General features: G+C 32.6%; 1 protein-coding gene across 4 annotated transcripts; it reads right to left on the reverse strand.

Annotated features, from left to right (window-relative positions):
• Window positions 1–837: 837 nt before the first annotated feature.
• On the reverse strand, window positions 838–21,739 carry LOC117101979. Of its 4 annotated transcripts, XM_033242124.1 has the most exons (20): window positions 21,528–21,739; window positions 20,840–21,025; window positions 20,226–20,273; window positions 18,241–18,355; window positions 16,671–16,785; window positions 16,217–16,339; window positions 15,201–15,393; window positions 12,756–12,829; window positions 11,839–11,896; window positions 10,386–10,493; window positions 9,226–9,275; window positions 8,211–8,339; window positions 7,664–7,772; window positions 7,300–7,326; window positions 6,431–6,634; window positions 5,767–5,945; window positions 5,151–5,282; window positions 4,580–4,678; window positions 2,630–2,755; window positions 838–2,239 (listed from the first exon to the last, which is right to left on the reverse strand). In XM_033242124.1, exons 1-20 carry the CDS (start codon window positions 21,574–21,576, stop codon window positions 2,192–2,194), a joined length of 2,172 nt encoding a protein of 723 aa, XP_033098015.1. In that variant the 5' UTR covers window positions 21,577–21,739; the 3' UTR covers window positions 838–2,191. The 4 variants fall into 4 exon arrangements, with proteins under 4 accessions (XP_033098015.1, XP_033098016.1, XP_033098018.1 ...); XM_033242125.1 differs by lacking the exon at window positions 20,226–20,273; XM_033242127.1 differs by lacking the exon at window positions 6,431–6,634.
• Window positions 21,740–21,795: the final 56 nt, after the last annotated feature.

Genomic DNA, 21,795 nt, shown 5'->3' on the forward strand with positions numbered 1-21,795 from the left:
TCCTTTGGTGAGAAAGCTGTCTGTCAAGTCTTGCTAAGCAAATAATATGGAGATGCATTCTAGCATCTTATGTCCCTGTGTCGACCTCATATAAGGATATGCATTTCCTAAGGTCCTGGTTTGTTAACTTTTGCCACAGTAATCTCTAAATTTTGCCAGACTTTCCATTTAATAATTTATGTGACATAAAAATCTTGACTTTTTTTTATTTCGGCCACCATTCCCTCTTACTTTCTTTATATTTAGGCATGTCATATACCAAACCCCTTTGCTGAACATTTAAAAAGAAAAACTGGACACATTCTAGTTAGGATACAATGGGCCTTTCCGCTAAGGCCTGCCCCTTGGATATTAGGGAGCTTTTGATTTGTGCGACAATGCGACGCTAGAACCGAATCACTCATGCGTGACTGTCCTACATGGCGTCCTATGTTCTCTGAAGACGTAGATTTGGCCAAATTGCATTCCAGAATCCACTAGACGAGGTGACCTTAACGTTCTCGCATCCGCAGATGACTTTTAGTGATGTCATTACGTTCTACATCCTACCGTCGTCGTGCAATCGAAAGCTCCCTACTGTTTTTCTAAGGTCTCACAAAACAACAGCGTAAATGTTTGTGGGATGTGTGTGTTTGTAGGACGTGCTTATTCCTGGCCCTGTTCAGAGTGGTCAGTTGTTAAGATTGATTGGCATTACAGAAAGGTCCATCTTCCCATTTATTTATCTGTCACACATAATTGTTTGATGTTTTATAATGACAACTCAAGATGCTAAACATACATTTTTTGAATACAGAGCCTAAAACATAACATTAATCACACAACTGTACAAAATGATTAAATGGATTTACCTTAGGACATGTTTTATTCAACATTATGTACATTGTACTTTGAGAGGACTACTGTATTCAATATGTTATTGTACTCTGTTTTAGAGGGAAACATGTCTTAAATATTGACCTTGAGCTTTATAAATATTTTAATTCACATTAAAAAATATAAACGGTTGAATAGAATGTAAGAAATACACATTCAGACACACGTGTGCAATAGAATTGGCAAGATATGGTATATAGTTACATAAACATAAAAATACTGTAGATAAAATTGCGCCTGATAAAAATTACAAGTAGCAACAAAAGAAATCTGTTTACTTTGGAATTGGCATAAGATTTTTAAAAATACATAAAAAGAACGGCCATAAGACATACATAACATTTAAATTTCTGCCAACAACAGTATATGTAACATTTGAGCAACTGTAGACATTGTATCACAGTTAACCACAGGTCTGAGAGCAAAATTTAATCATAGACAGACTTTTTGAATGTGGAAAAAACATTATTTATTCATAATCCAATTGAGATGTCAATATTTGACCTTCAGTGAAATGTTCATTTTCCATTCTCAGCAGTATATTTTGCCAATAGTACATGATATGTTTGATCTCTTATTAAAAAAAAATATTATAGTAGCTTTCTATGCACTAGAAAATTTGTGGGTCTTAGAAGCCATTAGTGCATTCAGAATTGGTTACAATGCTTTGCCTTTCTATTTTTAGATTTGCTAAACATATTTATTCTCAAAACTAACAACTCAGCACATTAAACCTTGCAAGTGAGAGGTTTAATTAAGAATATATTCGATCCTGTAATTGAGTCCCTATAGCACTTGGATTAGAATGACATTTTTAAAAATAGAACATTGCAATAATTAGGAATAAAAGTACGTTTGGAATAAATAATTATAAAAAAAAATAATGCTTAAAAAAGAACTTGAAAATGACACCATGATGTAGTCAAAACATCATTCTTTTTTAAGTGTTAATTTTTTTTTTGTCCCAATAAATACCATCAACTTTGTCATCAGCAACTACATCATCATCAGCAACAACACTGTCCTCATCACAATACACCATACCCTCATTTGGACGGATTTGTGCACAAATATTCATTTTTATAAAATGCACCTTAAGAATACAAATACTTAAATACCACATTAAAAATAAAATCTATTAACAGTTTTATAGTCTTTAAGTATTTATTTGAAATATTTACAAATAATACCCAATCTGATTATCTGACAATGCTTTTGTTGAAGACTTCCAATATAATACATTCATTTCAAATGGATGACAGAGATTTAATGTTCAGTGTTCCGCTAAAATCAATGCCACTCGTATACACTGTCCTCAAGGCAAACTATATGTCGCCCAGGGAACACGCACAGGAAATGCTCTCTGTAACACAAAGTTGAAAGAATTATCAGTGGAATAATACAGTAGTTGCTCCAAAACATGGATGACAGTCACTGGCCATCTTGTATATAGAAACTTACATCAATGAAAAAATTAAAACATATCATATTATTTGCCTAGCCAGGTTTTCAATTTTCCAGCATAAATTCCATCAAAAACTGAAAATGTGTTTAATTGTTATTGTGATTTATCATGCCTGAATTTGTATAATTGTTAAAATTATTTAATAGTATGGTGGTCCAACGATAAAGATTCATTAAAAGACAGAAAAAGATGTTAGTATTTTTCTACCACTAGTGTTCAAGCTTAATGAATAATGCCAAAAACATCAATAGAAGTGCATGCTAAGTGGTTAGTGACCATCTATTTTACCTGCGGTAGATTTTGTTCGGAATACCGATTGAAGCGGTTCTCGAGAGCAGTGGTTCGAACCCAAGGTTTACTGATAGCTATAGAAGCATGCGGTTGAGTCCATGGTGCTTGGCTATGCATATCGCCCTACGGAACCACATAGGCATGGAAAATGAAACTAAGTGACTAACTCATGCATTGAATGAGGATATAGAAAGAGTGAAAGAAATGTGAACATATAATTAAATTAATCTGCCATCGAGGGCAGCATATTAATTACTTTTTTGATGTGACATTCTCAAAGCTGTGCAAACAGTACATTTAGAGTGCGGGCATGTAATGTTATGACTCAGCGGGTGTTGAGGTGAAAGCCCCATAATAAGTTTGTGCCACCCCTGATGATTTCCTGAGCAAAAAAAGGACACTTAGCTAAATATCACCTTTTTACCCCAGCCAGAAACCCTCACCTTCCTATACCACCTAATTGACCCCAAGTTACCCCCATGTTTATACCCCTATATTCCACTCTGATATGCACTGTGTCAACATGCCCCCTAAATTAGGAAATTTTCAAGTAAATACAAAACAAGAAATTTATAACTGTTTTTGGGGAAAATTATATTAATTCCTGTTTCAATAAATTGAAGAAAATATTGAATATAAAAAGCCATGCAAATTAGGAAAAAAATTGACTGCTATAAATGAACTAATTACATTAAAAATGAAGATGTGCAATTTGAAAGTGATTTATAACTGAATGAGCAAAAGTTACATCAGTGGTGGCTCCTGAAATTTGCTGATGACGGGGTCTGAAATGTCCGACAGCAGTGTCCAAACCAAGGGGCTGACTAGAGCCTTGATCAGGGTCCCAGAATAAAAATTTCGGGTAGGGTCCTGAGCAGAGTTTTTATGGCTTAGTATGGCCCCCACCCCCCCACCGGTACCACCACTGGGTTACATTATTTTACTGACTGCCATGTGGAAGGGATACTGTAATTGTTTCCACATTTACCACTACAAGTGTGATTTATGTAGTAGGACATCTTCTCATCATGCTCTTTCAGTACAGGGGTGACGCCAGGATTTGCCCAACGGTGGGTGCAGGGTCCCCGACGAGTGGGAAGATTCCCCCAACGAGAGCAAAGTGGGCGCTTTAAATGTTTCGTAAATAGTCCAGGTTGAAAAGCCCCCGAAAAATTTTGACAATTTAGGCGTTTCAAGGCTTATTTCATCGATTTTAGGGTCTACTAATATGTACAAAATACATATAATTTCTTTTCTCCCTGACGAATTGTGGTTTTTCTCCCCGACGAAGGGGATGGGGGAGCTCGCCCCAACGGGGTCCCTGGCCCCCCCCTGCTGGCGCCACCTCTGTTTTAGTATCAATTTAGCACAGAGAATGGCAAAGTATGTTAGATAAATTTAAATGTAAATCAACAAAAGCTTCAAGAATATGCCTGATGCTTGATCAAGAGAATTAGGATACAGTACACAAGAAACCTGGCAAGAATAAGCCCAATAAAAAAAATTCTTGTGTTGGCCACATTTTGGTAAAATCCAAAAAATGGGTAGGTCGGTAGGAAAAGTTTTTCTTTTTTATTATTTGTTTATTTTTTTTTACCAAAAATTATTTATGCCTAAAAAGTAGAAAATACACAAAACTTAAACAAAGGCCATATTAAAATATATATTGAAGAGCAAAACGATCGCATAACACTGTCGCATTGCCTACCGTCACAAAATAGGCCTATTCCAGCCTTTTAGCTCATTAAAAAATATTTTTCGATGTAAAAAAAATAAATAATTAAAATGCCGACTCTCAATTTTGAACCATTTGGGTCGGTTGGGCATGGCCAACACAATATTTTTTTTTATTTGGCCTAATGCCATTGCTAACTTCTAGGGTGAAGGTCTATATACAATGCAATGAGCCTATGAGCTTCCACCATGCAGACTACAATTAACATGTACCTGATATTCCTTCTCCATGTCCAGGGACAGGCGGTTATTGGTGGTTTTAGGAGCACCATGGCCTGGTTTACCCCAGGCACGATCAAAGTTTGTGTGGTGCTGGGGAAATAAAATGAACATCATATGACAATTTTTGAAAATAGTGAAGCAAGATACGTTTCAGCGTAGTACAGTTACAGTTCATTTGATGTTAAATAAATTATTATTACTAAGTAAAGACAAATAGATAATTATAATCAAAACATGATCAATAAGATACAAAATTATACTCCAACTTCCAATTGGAATTTAATAACTCACCTAAATATGCAATTCAAATATACTGTATACTTATTTTTCGCTCTAAGACAGACAGACATCACTAATTTATAATATTAATTAGTAACATTAATTAATTACATTTATCACAATTATAAGCTTTCGCAGGTAGCCAATCCTAGATTCATGTTTAACTATTCTTCTGTCTTTAAATAACTGAAAATGAGCTTCATACCACCAGACATGTGACAAAGGATTAATATGGTCCACAATACAGTTTGTAGTTACATTTCTTATTCTCTAGCTAGCATACCTGGGCAGATAAATCCCTTGAGGCTTGTTTTTCCGCCTGTTTGTTGATGTGTCGTTCCCTGGCTTGCTGTTCGAGATCACTGTTGTACTTTATCATTTCAGAGGGCCTTGCATGAGAACGAATATCCATTCTCTGCAAAACATCAATCACTGGTTAATATTTGCATATATTTTACAGATTTGAATATCCATTCTCTGCAAAACATCAATCACTGGTTAATATTTGCATATATTTTACAGATTTGCATAGATATGCATATGTCTGTAAATATGTTCAGTTTGGCACAAAACTTATGATATAATGCCTGGGGCAGATACAGGATTTGTCGGTAGGCAGTGTGTGAGAGTCTACACCACACCATCACCCCCACCATGGTTGGGGCTGAGATGAGAACATTTTGAGAATGGACCTCTACCTGCCCGAAAATTGTACTCTCAGTCTGTCATGCCTTAAAAATCTTACCGGTACTATGTTCATATCAACAATACAACAATTTTTTTCTTAATACAATTTAGGGGGGGGTGGGATCACACTGTCTGCACCCCCTATGCATCCGCCCCATGCATAGCATAAGTTGATTTCTTCTAATCCGAACAGTTCTTATCTACAAACTCACTAGCTTTGTGACATCTGAAACCGGTTTATGGTGTACAGCAAGCACTGCCCCAGTCACAGGGTCCTTTTTTGGATATCCAACCTCTTTTTCTCGGATCCATGGTCCAACCTCATTACCAGGTCTCTTAATTTCTTCTTCGATACTTCTTCTTAACAGCTGTTGCTCAAAAATCCCATTTTCTTTACATTTAAAAGGTTAAAAAATACTAATAAATCCACTATCAATTATTGGAGGTTGTTGTGGAATCAGGCATTGCAAGGCAAAAGGTATCTATATATTAAATTTGGGTTTGAAATCATTCAAATTAATATATACTTTGGATTAAAATTTAACCAATTTATTAAATATATTGAAACTTTAATTTAGCTGAATTAGGCTTTACATCGACAGTGATAATTCCACAATACAACATTTTCAAAGGTTAAAGAATTATCATATGATCCTAACAATACAATTGTATATAGATAAAATACAAATTCAGTGAATGTGAAGAATATGGAATGAAGAATATGCAAACAATATAAAAATACTAAGCAAATAATTATTAAGAACATGCATATGATATAGTTTTTGGCAGTTGTTTATAATCAGGCTACAAAGCAGAAGAAAGAGATTGATAAAGGTATCGTAAATTTGCATGTGCAAAGGAGAAAGAAAAACTTACTAAGGTCAGACAAATATTCTTGTTTAGCTTTCAATTCGTCAACATTTGGCTTTGAGTAGCCAAACTTGTCGGTCATCATCTTCCCACTGATCCCAGCGGCTAGGCGACCTTGTCCGTCCATCAAAGGAGCGCCTCCCCCAGGTTTTCCCCAAGGATAAAACCCACCATCTAGCTTTGTTTTCTGACTGTCTTTAAGTATTGGCTCTGTGAAGTAAATACAATGAGTGAAGTAGGCCTATATCCTAAAGATAAATCTAAAACTACAACAAAAACAGCAGTGATGGTGATAAAACCAAAATCAACAACCACAATTATTAAAACAACAAAAACAATGAAATTTTTTTGTTAAAGTTCAGTCACCCCAAACAAGGCCATGTTTGTGGTGACTTACCCACCTAACCACTCAAGGTAAGGGGTTAGGATAGTTAAAAGAAAATGGTTGACAGATTTTAAGATTTAAAATTTGCAAGATGAAAGAAAATTGGAATACTACTGTATCAGCTAGCTAAGTATTCCAAAGAGAAGCCAAATGATGAACAAATGAATTGAGGTGAGGATGAAGATGAAAATAAAACACTCTAAATAACAATTATGTCATAAAGATGATATTAATATAACGAAATGTTAAGTTAGTGGAGAAATTAAACCGGGTGAGTATGCAGGTGAAATTGAACAAACTAGTAGTGATGTTATTAGTATATTAGTGAGATACTTACATGGATAAACCGACAGGAAGGGCATTGCCAAGTACCGATCAAGCTTACGATTGGGCCTAGGCCCTTCACAAACTTGTAGCCTGCAGATAGTCGGTTTATCCAGGAAAGTATTTATAATGTGGGTAGGGTGCACAGGAAAACGTGATTTGATACCTGAATGACCCCTGGCTGTACGAAAACCTTAGGGAAAAAAGATACAGTTTGTAATATTTTACTAAATATGAAAGAACGTGGGAAAGAAGCAATTAATATCTAGCATTAAACAAAATGTTTTTGTCTGCCTGTATAAATTCCATCAAGAAAAATATTAATAAAAATATTTTTTTTTTAAATTTTTATTTTATTTCAAAATTTGTAATTCATCATTAATTTTATGTAAATATATATGCATAGAGAGACCTCCTTAACAATTCCTGGAAGGAAGGTTTTGTTGCTTATGTGTTCTGTTTTTTATTTTTGTATCTAGATGTTTTGTAAATAATAAGAACAAAATAAAACCTTGTCTTTAACTACTCACCTCCGGTTCGATCGTGGTCAAGTGTTACAGAAAACTTTGTTCTTTTCTCCCCCTTAGCATCAACATTGAATCCCCCGCCTCCAAAAGATTTAGTTTCTAATGCACCTCCCTGCAAAAATTTTAAATCAACTTTCATATTAATAATTGAAAATTGAAAATATTACTGCAATACACCACATAGCAGAACTCATTTGCCATTGTGGGGGTCTCCCAGTCTATTCCCCTGTTCATCATAATAATCATCCTTATTATATTTGGCATCAGCATCATAATTCAGTAATCTTTGCTATCATCATTGTTGTTGGCATAATTTTCATTATCCTAATTATAATCATCATTGTTGTCATCATGAACTTCACCATTTTCAGCACCACTGACCTTTGCTTTTCCTACATGTAATAATTTAGCTGATCAGTAAGAACCAATACACACAACTGACCAAAGGACAAATGCTATTACAAATTGAAATACATTTATCAAAATATAATTTAAACTAAGTTATGAATAATTTATTTAATTGTTTAAGATAAGATAAATATAAACTCACAGATATTTTTGGATCAATAAAATCATGAACCCCTGTTTGGTTTGCCCAAGGGTGACGCTTTACACGCCCCTTTTCATCTCGATCTGGAGCTCCGAAGCCTTTACCCCATGGATCGTAATTACCATCATCCTGAAAAAATTATTTGATCAACAGCATTATAATATTATTTTTAAAATTGCTTAATCCCCTTTTTAACAAATGCAAATAATTGAGAATTTAAATGTGTCAAAGGAGTTTAAAATGGATTAAGACTTTTAAACTGGTTTCTATTAGGGACCTCATCCTCTAAAGGATTAGTTTTGCCTAACAATATATTGTAACTTGTTTCATTTTTACTTCAACAATTGAGTAATTGTGCTCTTGAACAAATATAGCGAATCTTGATCTTGTTGAGTCCGTGCAAGGTGGACCCAGAACCTCACTGCTGTTATTGTTGTTCTAGTTGTTGTTATTACCAAACTTTAAAACCGTTCAGTTTTGAACGCACGTGCAGGAAATTTTGTACATTATTTCCAAAAAAATGTTCATGGCCCCTTTTTTCAGTTTGATACAAGGGTGCCACCTACAAAACAAAAAAGGGGTTTTAGCAAGGACTGTACATTACTGCAAGGACTGTACATTACTGCCAGCACTAATAGGGCACGTCACATGGATGGTGCGGTCGGATAAGGATGTGTTCTAAAAACCAAAGGTCATGAGTTTGAATCGCGTCTTGGTATTAAATTTTTAATTTCTATTTTTTTATTTGAAAACATTTTATTTTATTTTTTTTATTTATTTATTTTTTTATTATAAACCCTTGCCAAAAACCCAATATAATAATCTATGCCACTGTGTACTGTATTTAAGCATGGAGGATATTTCCTCCATGTTTTAAGCATTTTTTAATAGTATCAACAAAAAGCCTCATCTGAAAGGTGCATACACAAAGCGGTAAACGCTGAATAGAACACACCAACTCCCTGAACACACGGACCGGTGAGCGATCGCTCTTGTTATAACTTCTAAATCCTACCTCAAAATGACGTGGTGCATCATTATTTGATTTCATATTCTCTGATTGTTCTGTTGAAGAAATTACAATATAATAATAATAATAATATAATAATAATATTGCTTTGTATTGTGTCTGCTCTATATAATAATAATAATAATTAGCCCTAAATGATGCAATACTGTTGCACGATCAAGCTCTTAGGTTAAATAAGGAATAACTGGCCAGTAACTAGGATTCTTTAAAGGGAGGGAGAGGGAAAGGGATACCTATGACATGGATACAAGGACTGTATAACCCCTGGTTGGGTGCAAGGGAAGAGCTTGAAGTAAGGAGTTAACAGAATTCTCTTAAGCTGAAGTATTCACCATGGTTAATTTCATCATCATGTTGTATTATATAGTATTTAGTGCAAGGGAAGGGGTAGCCAGTTTGGCTTATCAGAGTGAGTTCACTTAAAAGGTGGTAGTACAGTGAAAACCATGGAAACCCTCATCTGTTTACAAGCCTAATAAATACCAGCACCATGGTACTGTATTAGTAAGAATAATATTTTACACATACAGCACATCAAACTACAACAATTTCTCAATTAATTACTTGGGGGGTAAAGTGTTTATTGAAAATAAATGATTGATAAGGTTAAACAAGCACACAGCAGGTGTTACTACAAGAGATTAAACTGTAAACACTTTCATTGAATGGACATGTAATTTGTTTGTGGACAGTGTGTTGTTATTCATCCCTATGCTTTACATCAAGGTCTAATGCCACTCAACAAATGTAGCAGATGCACAATGCTGAACCTTGCTTATTCACTTATTTCAAATCAATAACATTTATTTCAGAAATCTATTTTCACTGTTATGCAAACATAATCTAAAGTGTGAAGAGAGTATATTAGTTTGTATTTTAATTTGTTTGTATCATATTTGAAGGACCCCTACAAGGACTTTGCATCTTTATCAGTTTACTTCTTTTCAGTTAATTATTTGTATTCAAATTATTATATTAATTTAATATTTTCATTTTTTCAGTTGTTTAATTGTATTCAATTAATATTATATTTTATTTATATGGTGTATCTTTATTAAACATTTCGTTATAAAATTGATTTGTGAGATTTGAAATTTAGATATTACATTTATATATTTACTTATTATCCTATATACCATACTTACCATTGTGATGTGACTGCAAAATTTCTTTTCTGAGATGGCGATGTTCGATGTCCCTCATTTCTTTAGCATCCTTTATCAACGTGATGTTGTGACGTGTTTGTAATTTACCTAGAAAAAGATTTTAACAGCTTCTAATAATTTAAACATTGTACTAATATTTTACAATTATAATATTAATAATAAGAAAAATAATTTTGATAAAATTATTTGTATAGGTTTTGGAGAGGACTTGGTCACATACATTGCTTTAAACGATGCACATTAACTCATCCAGATGCTTAATAGACGTTGATGAAAGCACAAATATATGTCGATAGTAAATTATTATTATTATAATAAAAAAATATTCATAATAATTTGATATAACAATAATAAGCAACAATGTTAGTAATTATTAACAATAATGATCATGTTTTATTATTTAATTGCACTTTTAAATAGTAAAAAGAAGCATTTACTTTTTAGCTACACTTACTAAAATGCAAAACACATTTTTTTTCTCAATTACTTTCAAACGATTAGCACATTATAGCCAATTTATTACTGTTAAAAAATGTGATTTACAAGCCACAGAAGGCAATAATTCAGATGTAATTCCTCAGAATTCACATTATTTGCAATACAACTCGCACTTTGTTAGTGAGAAGAATAACAAAATCGATTGCACACACCAAATAATGTCAATGTATTTTTAGAACACAATCTACAGACAGAATCAATCATAATGATTTTTTTTTTCTAGAATTGATTTACGAAAACTAATATGCAGTGCAGAAGAATACTTCAAACATTCATATTATTATTTAGAGAAAGAGATGCATAATAATTGCATAAGTGTTGAGTTGTAGGAATGGCAAAGCTTCTTTGGTAATCAAAATGGCCTCTATGTGGTTTCCACTATTAACTTGTTCATCTGGATGATCGGACCAAACACATATGGAACACATCTCGGATCCCTGGAGTAAATTCCATAATAATGCAGCTTAGTAATTAGTGCACAGCACTTCCTCTTTGAAGAAAGACAACATAGATTAAGTGCACTGCCCAAGAACACAACCAGGTTGTGACTTGAGATTCAAGTCCCAATGTTTTAATTGGAAACACAAAACTTTAACCTTTGTGCCACATGAGTTCAAATTAAACTTTACACAGTGTTGAAAAATATGCCAAATATTTCTTAACAATTCTTCTGGACATTTTTTTTGATAATTTAATTCCACTTATATTATATCAAATTTATAGTATTGAAAATTCAGTTAAGTTATTCAATTTTATATGTTGTTAGATAAGATAAGATAAGATTCATTGGTTCTCTCTTTTATAACAGAGGAACACTCTCACGCAGGAGAGGTTTGACCCGTACAACAGTTACAAAACAACAACTGACAATATATAAAAATTAATTATTATTGTTACATATCTAACTCGGCGGCTGCTTATTATAATACTTTACCTGAATTAGTCTTAAGTGGAGCTCCCCCTCCTGGCAGTCCAAATGGATCGTGTTTCCACTAAATTAAAATCAATAGTAAAAAATTTGAGCATATATTCTATTCCAGATTTCTAGCAAAAACAGCACACTACAATTTCATTTTAGGTTTTCTTTAAAATGTGAATTAATAAATCGTTCTTAAAGACCAAATGAAATTTGTTTTATATATATTTTTTTAAATTATTTTTTCTCATGTTGAAATAACATACTGTCTCTGTTGGGATAATAAAAATTAAATTCAATATCCCAATTGCTTAAATATGTACAGGGATATATGAAGTAAGTTATAATTATTTCAATTTGTTCACAATTTTTAATAGAAATGCCATAAATAGCGAAATTTTAAAACCCTCAAATCGTCTGAAGATAAGGGGGATTCAACCCTGTGGACACCCACATATCCATGCCCTGTGAACCAACCTATACGATAGCCAGGGTGAGCTCTAGATCTGCACCTGAACCTCCAATAAGTAATTAAATGTTTTAATTGTTAGTGTTTGGTTTCATACATTAACATTATACTATATCTAAATTTTAGTTGTGCTGACACGATTCAGAACAACTCTTTCTCCTTATCATTATCATATGAATGATAAAACAATCAGTTGCAATTTAATATTAATGGATGAATTACATAAAACCAGGAACAATCACTCAACAGATACAATGATTTAAATTGAATTTACAGCTGAACAGGTGATGTATTAAATAATGTATTATCTCATCCCCATGGAAACTAATATTGTTTTCAACAATAATATTTGCTGAATAGCAGTTCATCTCCCATAGAGACTTCTGTTGATAAAAATATACTAAAAAAATATATGTCAATTGAATGACGGTCGCTGATCGATTGCTGCTATGACGATCAACCCTACCGTTTCTTTCTCTTGCATCTTCTCTAAATACCGTTCCTTCTCTCTTTGAGTCCTTTTTTCAAGAACCATATTTCCTGAAAGGAAGAAGCACAATAGACAAATACTTTTTATACAATATCAACACAAAAGAGTCGCCACACAGTAGTGAATGAGAAGCAACAAATTTCTATCTTATGTATTCCTAATGATGACATAATAGGTCACAAAAAAATAATGCTCAGAAATTAATTGCAATGCATTACACATTTCAGTTTTATAAGAGCAATTTTTATCAAAAGACTATATTGTTACAGTTATTTTAAATTGATCTAGGCACTTCTAAAGATTCATAAATAAAATTTTATTTGGTAGTCAAATATGCATTATTTCATTTTTGTGACTTTATTATTAAGCAGGGAACAGAATAAGAAAAGAAGTCATGTTTGCTACTTAGCCTTGGGCCTAGGAATCTGGTCATTAAAAAAAAACACTAAAAATTAAGCGATAGGGTTTATTAATATCACTGATCAGAGATGATAAATTTACAAGACAATAATTTGTCATAAAACCCCATACTATGAAATTGCCTATGTTACAAAAAAAAAGTTGAGTTGTACGCATTGAAGAAAGGGTTTCAAGATGTCACATTTAATTCGAGAAGCATTCATGAGAGGGAGTTCAGCAAAATCTTTGAATGAAGGATCTAAGATGATTAGCAAGTGAATCAGTGCTAATGATGTTAGCAACTGGCACCATTCACCACATCAATACTTCCAACATTTACAATACAAAAATCAATGAGGATTAAGTATTCTCAGGCCTGATGCAGTACTGTATCGACACAATAAGCAGCAGGGTTTAAGGTCACCTTTCTCACTAGGTGACTTGAAGCCACAATTTCAAGCCTACATTCATCCATTTAAAATCTGTTTTCTATTCTTGCTCAGCCAACGTGAAGATGATTAACTATCTCTTGCCTTTCAGTACATACAATATCATTCTAATGACACATATAGAGCAGTGGTGGCCCCGGGAATATGAGGGGCATCAAAATGTCCAACAGGGGAAGAGGAGGTGTTACAATTCAGGTTTACAATTCAACTTTTCAGGGACAGTTTTTACATTGTACTGTATATTTTTTTTATCAGCCTTTCATATATATATATATATATATATATATATATATATATATATATATATAGGCCTATGTATATAATCAATCAATTAAGCATTTAGTCAATTCATCAATATCATCAAACTCAATTATTATCAATCTCAATCACAATTCAATAACATTTAAATAATGAAATCATCAAATTCTATATGGTTGCTAAGGGCCTTATTGTAATTTACTCAAATAGGATTATAAAGTATAGTCAATTTAAATTACTTTTCCTCACCAATTTTATATTTATTATTAAAGTTAATCATCATTATTGTAATTAATAGTAATTATTGTATTGGCCTATAATTGTTATTATTGTTATCAATAATGTTCACATTATGCTTTTCAACACTGTAATATTATAATGCTTTTATTATTGTTATAATAGTCATCATCGTTATAATAACTGTCTCTTATACACATCTAGATGTGTATAAGAGACAGGCATCAAGGAAACCAATTCTATGTTCACTTTGTTTTGTGGTCATGACAATAAGTTTATTTTATTTTTGAATATTTAAAAACTGGGAAAATGGGAGGTGTTATGTATACCATAACAAAATAATGAATAGAATATCTTTTAAAATTTGAGTTTTGTGTGTAGATAGAGTTAAGTAGATTTTCATTGTTTTCCATATCAACTATAGGACATAGCAAGGTCACAGAGTATTTTTTATGAATGAGAGTTGAATTTATTATTAAATTAAATGAGTAATAACCTCACTCTCAAAAAGATATTTCATCAATATAAGTGTGTTCACTCATCTTGCTAGCATTTTTTTTGTGACTCTATTGATTTGTATCTCATTGTATTCAGTAAGGTTATAGTACCATGTTATATATCCATAAGGCAGCACACTTAATATTGTACTGTGATACAAAAGTGAGAATATTTCTATGCAGACAGCTTAGTGAATGAATTTAGCTTTCTTTATATTTAAAGTATATTCCAATTCATGTTGTCTATAATGATTCCTAAATACTTATTTTCACTACAGTATCTGTTTCAATTTACTCAATTTATTTCATTTCATTATATTTCATTTCATTTCATTTATTTCTCTCAAAAATAAAAAAAAGGATAAAAACAGAACAGATTCAATGAGAAACAACAAGAGGAGAGGAAAACCAGAAAGCGAACTAAATTAATTATCGAGTGGTTTCCCCACAATACAATAAAAATGTCAAAAATATTAACAATACAAGATTTACTTATTTGTCAAATAAATATATATAAAATAGAAAAAAACTCTGTATGATGATTCGTACGGTACAAGACTGCAATTTGACCATCATCTTACCTAACTCGTCTGCATAACCTTTCCCTTCGTGACATGGCACTGCGTAGCGTGCATGATTGTTAACAGCTTCTTTCATTCCTTTAAGGTCGCAGAAACGAATGTCATGATTGGCACGGATACAAGTGACTTGATTACCAGAATTGGTTCGTAAAGGTGCCCCATGGCCTGGCTTTCCAAATGCAAGAAATTTTTGCTAAGGAAAATAATAAAATGATTTTGTAGCTGCAACACTATGCAATAATCCAGATCATAATGAAGTACATGTGTTAGATGGGTTAAATCAATTGAGGCAGGATGCCATAGAGGCATTGACATATGCCTAAAACTAATGCATTATAATAGAGTACAACAGTTGTGTCGTCACAACACCAGGTGGCACCCTCTGGACATTGGTTACCGTTCATATACGAAATCTTAATGGTTTTGAATAGGCTTTCTGGAATAGGCATTTTAAAACCTAATAATTTACCATCAAAGTATACTAAAAACACAAAAAGCTCGCATTATATTAGTTATCATACACACATTTAATCATCAATTAACATTTACAAAGAAAAATTAAGATACAACTTTTGAATAAATTACGTTATAAATTGAGATCAATGGTTTGTCAGTGGAGAAAATGGCGTTAGTTGAACGCATTTTGTGTCGCCGATAGCAACGGAGTAGTATCACAGTATCGTGACGTAACACTGTAGTACTGTACTCTATAGTTATAACTACGTTTTAAATCAAATAACTATGATACTGTTCATAAGCTTTCTGCACAAAGCCTACATAAACAAATGGAACAATGTCTTTGTTCTTCAATGTATAATGATGGGGGGAAATTTAACCATATCTGTTATTCAGTAGCTAAAAAAGTAAATAAAAAAATTAAATATAAAATTAATTTTTATAAAACATAATAAAAGCAAACTTCAATTAGATGAATATTTAACATGAAAAATGATCCATAAAAGGTCTATGGAATGTATTAAGGTTAAATAACATAATGTTCCTGATGCTCTACTTACCACAGGCTCCCCATCATATAATATTACTGTATCAAGAGCCTTAGTACGTATATTGGTGTCCCTTTTAGGAGCCCCTGCCCCTGGCTTGCCCCATGGCTGGTAGTCCCTCAACATCTGTAAATCCTGTAGTCAGATATAGGAAAAAATAATGAATACTTGATCCATTAAGTTATCTACATAATTAATTAATGTTCACAGTGCATAGCATTGACGATTAGATTTGATAAATGTAAATACAGTATTTGAAAGTTGTACTATGGTCTGCTGTACAATAAAATAAGAGTATATTAGATACAAAGCCATTCAAAAGTTAGATATATTTTCAGCTGATGGATCGAGGGTTTGAATAAGAGATGTTTCAGACATATTAAAATCTATTACAAACATGATCAATTAATGTAGTTTATATAGTTTTAAAAAAAATATGTTCATAAATAATGTTAATTACACAAACCTTTCTCTTTTCTTCTCTTTCTGACAACTGCTTATCTAATTTTTCTGTCTTAAATCTTGCTATATCCTCCACTGCTTCTTTCATTTGATGTTCTCTTTTCCTTTTTTCTGCAGATCTAAAATCAAAGAAAATTATTAGCTTGACACAATTCAGCATAAAATGCTACAAAGTACTGTAAAATTATGTTGAATGGATAAATAAAACAGAAAGCTGGGGCGGATCCAAGATTTCAAAGAGGGGAGTTCAGAAAATTCCCAAAAAAACCCCAAAAAAGAAAGGGGGGTCCGGGGTCGTCCCCCGTGAAAAATTTGAAATGAGCTTTCCCGACTTCTGAGGTGTCTTTTAATGACCTTTTGAGTTCTTCAAAATTCAAGGTTTTTCCTCTCTTGAAAAAGGTCGGGTAATTTTATCTCATTCTTAGGCCTATACATAGAGAAAAAAAATAAATAAAAGACATATGCATTGTATTTTTATATTCCAACAATATTGAGTAGTTTGATATGTAGTCTTTTCTCCAAGGATTGATGGGCCTGAAGAACGCACTTTCATACATAAATTATTACGACATTGAACCAAAAACAGTGTTTGTTAAATTTATTTAATTGAAGGCTAGTTGGGCCAAGCCCAGTTTGTCCGATCTGCCAACCTATGCCTAGGTAGGTTAGCATGCCTTTTGTAAGCCAGGACCAATTAGTATTTTGTTACGCTTTTTCACAGAGGGGGGTTCATCCGAACCCCTTGAACCCCCCTTCATCCGCCACTGGAATGATGATGATGATAATGATGATGATAATATTAAAACATTAAAACTATCATGAAATGAACATTCATGCTTAGGAGCAACAAAAATAGAATAAACCAATGTCATCTTCTGATGCTGCTCTCATCTACAACATTATACTATAATGATTGAATCATGACAATTGTAATTACTAAATTGTTTGTTGAGCTACAGTAATAAAATTGTAAAATAAATGTCAATATTTAGATCGCCTGCTCTGTGTAAAATATTACCTTTCTATTGAAAATTGGTTTTTCTGCTCATGTATATTTTCGGATTTGCTCTTCGTTTACATTAATATATTATAGTGTCATATAATTTTAGTCACCTTTTATTAAAGCAAATGAGACATCAGTGTAATGCTCAATTATCACTACATTGCACTATAATAATGTTCTTGCCAATTAAATAGTAATACTGTAATTAATAATAAAATTAGTTTATTAACAATATTTATTGGTGGCACTCAACAAACCTGCATCTTTTTAAAGCAAATAACCTAAAAATGAAAAACTAACAACTTATAGAATAATACACCAGGACAAATAAAAAAAAGAGCTTAAGACTATTTGCACTGCATTCTAAACAAATATCATGTACTAACAGATATTTTCATTTTATCTTCAACATACTTTTCCTATCCCTGAGAAGGCAATACTTTTTCATATTGCCCAATACACTGTATTATTGCCTTCAAAAAATCAGTCGGCAAATTCTATGTTTTTCAATTAAAATACTGGGCATTATTATTTTTTAAAATTCCACGACAAAAAGAACACTTTTGCTTACGTGATATGTTCCTTGTAGAAGAGGGTCTTGAGAGGGAGTGGATCAGCCCTGCTGGGTGCCATCCTGTTAGTTCCATACTCAATGGTGTTCTCCGGGGCTGGATCAATGACACGTCCTTCAAAACAAATTCAAACATGCATTTAAATTGCGATATGTCTTAAAGTAGGAACAGTAAATTCTGATCAAATGTTTACATCATACTACAGTATGTATATTTTTTCAGGTGAGTTTGCATTATTTATAAGGAATGCACTGCATCAGAGTCAATCACAAAGAAAGAATGTTGATATTTTGAACAAACAGTGGCAGATCCAGGAATTTGAAATAAAGGGGGCCCAATTAGAAACTTTCATTGATGGAGGGTCCACCCACATCAGCCCCACGGGTTGGGGCTGAGGCGGAAAAAAAATAATGATTATGGCACCTCCAGATGGTCGGAATGGCACTCTCAGGCCTAAATTTGAATATAATTTTCTTTTTCTCTCCATTTTTAAAAAATAATTTTTACAAAATTTAGGGGGGTCCGGGTCAGCTGGGCCTCCACCCCCCCTGAATTTTCCACTGACAAACGTAGAAGGATGAATTAGGAAAGGTGGCTCACATAAACATTTGGAACTGCAAATTTTAGTATAAAGTACCAAAATAAGGACAAAACAATATTTTTAAAAAAAGCCACATAATTAAAAATTCACACAATAACAAAATAATGCTGTAGGTTTGAACAAAACAATCAACGAAGAATTAACCTTTACATTATTCGTTCATTTGGTAATTAAAGGCCAAGAAATGGCAAATATCTACTCAAAATTAATACAAAGACAAATATTGCCTTGGCTTGTCAATTCCCACCAAGGCCTTAATGAGATTCTGTTACTAGAACCAATGAAGACTGTTACTCTGTTTTGGCATACCGTAGTGGAGCTAATGAATGCTTAAATTATCTCCCTTTTTTTTCCAGAATAATAGACTTAAAATGAATTAAAATAAACCCTTGAAACCATGAATTCGCAATTTTAAAATTTTTACAAAATTATTGTAACTTTGAACATTAACATAATAAAATATTGATTTATGTACTGAATAATTAATTTACAAAGTTCAATAACTTTCAGACAGTCTCGCATAGAACAGATATATGTTACAGTACTGCTGTACCAGCTGACCACTCACCTCACCACAAAATAACATTTAAAAGGTTAGGATAGGAGGGATTGGGGATATATGCTTAACACTGTACATGCATAGAATCACAAGCACAGTTCAATTAACATTAATTACATTGCATGCTACAACTATTTAAAGTAACAATAAGTATTTCTAGTACTGCATATAATGTATCTGTCAAATTAGCAGGCCATTTAATTTTATTCACTGAAATAGATTGTACATGGTATGATGGTTTCTTAGTAGGGGTAAATTCTGGGCAGGGTTGCCATTCCATTTCAGAATCTTATTGGCAGCAATGAATTAGCTATTTTGACATTCAAAATAAGTAAAGGGGATGGGGTAGGGGGGAAGCACTAGCAGATTCAGAGAAGTGCATAGGAATGTTAATCTATGTGCACTCCTTTGTCATCAAATCGAAAGTTGTGTTCGAGCAGATTAATAAAAAATTCTGTGTTAGTTAGAGGTAGTAGGAAATTGTTAGTGCTACATAATGATGGCGAGATTAGTATACAAAAACAGAAGAATTGAATCATTAAATGATGGGGTAGTTATGGCTCTTGATATTATCAACTTGACTATTATTAGAAGCTATACATATAAATGATTATTTGAAGCCTGCTAATATAGATATAATAAACAGATTAAGAAAATCAAATAGAGATCATTAGAGTGAATACATTGGAATTTGATCGCCAAGAACGACAGGTGTTTCTTATAATGGAATTTTTAATTATCTGCGATGATTGTGAAATGGGGATTCGGAATAATAGGATACAACACAGCACATCAAACAGAGAGAATTTAAAAAAAAATAGTACCAAGAATATTGTCATTTTGGGGATCACACTTCACATCAGGTGGCAAACCTAAGAATGAAAATACTTGTAAACACAACTACAATGGTCAAACATTAATGATAATCATAAATAAAATAATTATAAATAACAAATTAATAACAATAATAATCATTAGCAATAACAAATAATTACAATATAACAAAATAGTAATACTGTACCAAAAAACAAATATATTTACATTGTTATAATTTAATCTAAAAATATAACAATAATTTTGAAAATTATTAATATGATATTATTGTTTATTTATGGATGTAAAAATGTACAAAAATATAAGAAAAATCTGCAGGCATGAGAAAAAAGAAGTCAAGACTCAACAACACAATTTATGCTACTGCTGTTACTATCAGTTCATACAATGGCTGCAATGCAAATACTGATTTTAAAAGTTTCTATAAAAAAGGTAACAAGATATAACTCCACCCCTGTCTACTGGAATTAGGATGAAGAAAAAATAACTACAAGAATATTGATGTAGCCTAACATAAAACTTACTACATTCGCACACTAACTTACTATAATCAACATAAAAAATTGTGTAATATTATATTTAAAGTGAATTAATGACATCATACCCTTGACAAAGTGCTGTTTTTTCCTGAAGCTGTGATTCAGAAAATCAGCCTCCGGTACTCCAGGGGGACCTAGCTTTGGCTGGGTCCCTTCGCTAAAGTTATGAGCTGGGAAGCCACGGAAATGATAATGCTCACGCGCAGGATGCTGCTGGTTAAGATTCAGGAGTGTCACATCCATTGGTGTCTCTGAAAAACAAACAAATCAAATTCATTTAATAATATCTTTATAACTTTGTTAAAAATCCAGAATTTAATAAGATATGTTTAAAATTGTATTGATTAAAAAAAATTCTTTTGTAGTAATGCTACTGTATGGAGGTAATATCTCTATCATGCTGCACTTTTCCATTATTTATTAAGCACTCATCATTTCTTGCAACATATCAAGTACAAAAATTATATTTTCTCATTTATAATAAAGCAACATCATGGCATAATTCAACTGAATGAGAAAAAAGTGAATATTATTAATGCTGCCACAGGCTAAAAATTCATATAATCCCAAACCAAAATACATCAATAATGGTAAGAGGTCTATGTACATAGACAGTACATAAAATTAGGATGCCATGCTCACACGAATTTAATCTATGTATGATAAAAAAAAAATTTAAAAATCAGAAAAAAAGCCACAGTCCAGTGATGTTAAATCCAAATCAAAAGAAAACTCTTTCCTATCTTATCTTACCATCATGTACCAGCTTCAAAGGTGCTCGATCTGAATCGAGTGTTTTCATAGTGAACACTTTCTACCCTGCTTTGCCGTCCACTTCCGCATTAGTTTTAATACAGCGACCACACACTGCTACTGAAATACAGCACTCTACACCCGAAGTCTGAATAAACAAGAATAAGATCCATTCTAAATCCACCACAAAGTAAACGTTGCTAGGCAGCGTACGCTTTACTTTTTTAGAAGAGCGCCGCCAATATTGATAGTTTGGTATTTAGATATT

The sequence above is a fragment of the Anneissia japonica genome, unplaced genomic scaffold (genome assembly GCF_011630105.1).
Source record: "Anneissia japonica isolate Jap-2015-1 unplaced genomic scaffold, ASM1163010v1 scaffold997_len2565447_cov190, whole genome shotgun sequence".
NCBI classification, from domain to species: domain Eukaryota; kingdom Metazoa; phylum Echinodermata; class Crinoidea; order Comatulida; family Comatulidae; genus Anneissia; species Anneissia japonica.

Coding starts and splice junctions, on each gene's coding strand:
- LOC117101979 (XM_033242124.1), bottom strand. CDS start 21,576: ATGAAAACACTCGATTCAGATCGAGCACCTTTGAAGCTGGTACATGAT. Junction 16,340..16,670: donor AAAGAGAAGAAAAGAGAAAG/GTTTGTGTAATT, acceptor ATCTGACTACAG/GATTTACAGATGTTGAGGGA. Junction 15,394..16,216: donor TATATGATGGGGAGCCTGTG/GTAAGTAGAGCA, acceptor TATTTTCCTTAG/CAAAAATTTCTTGCATTTGG.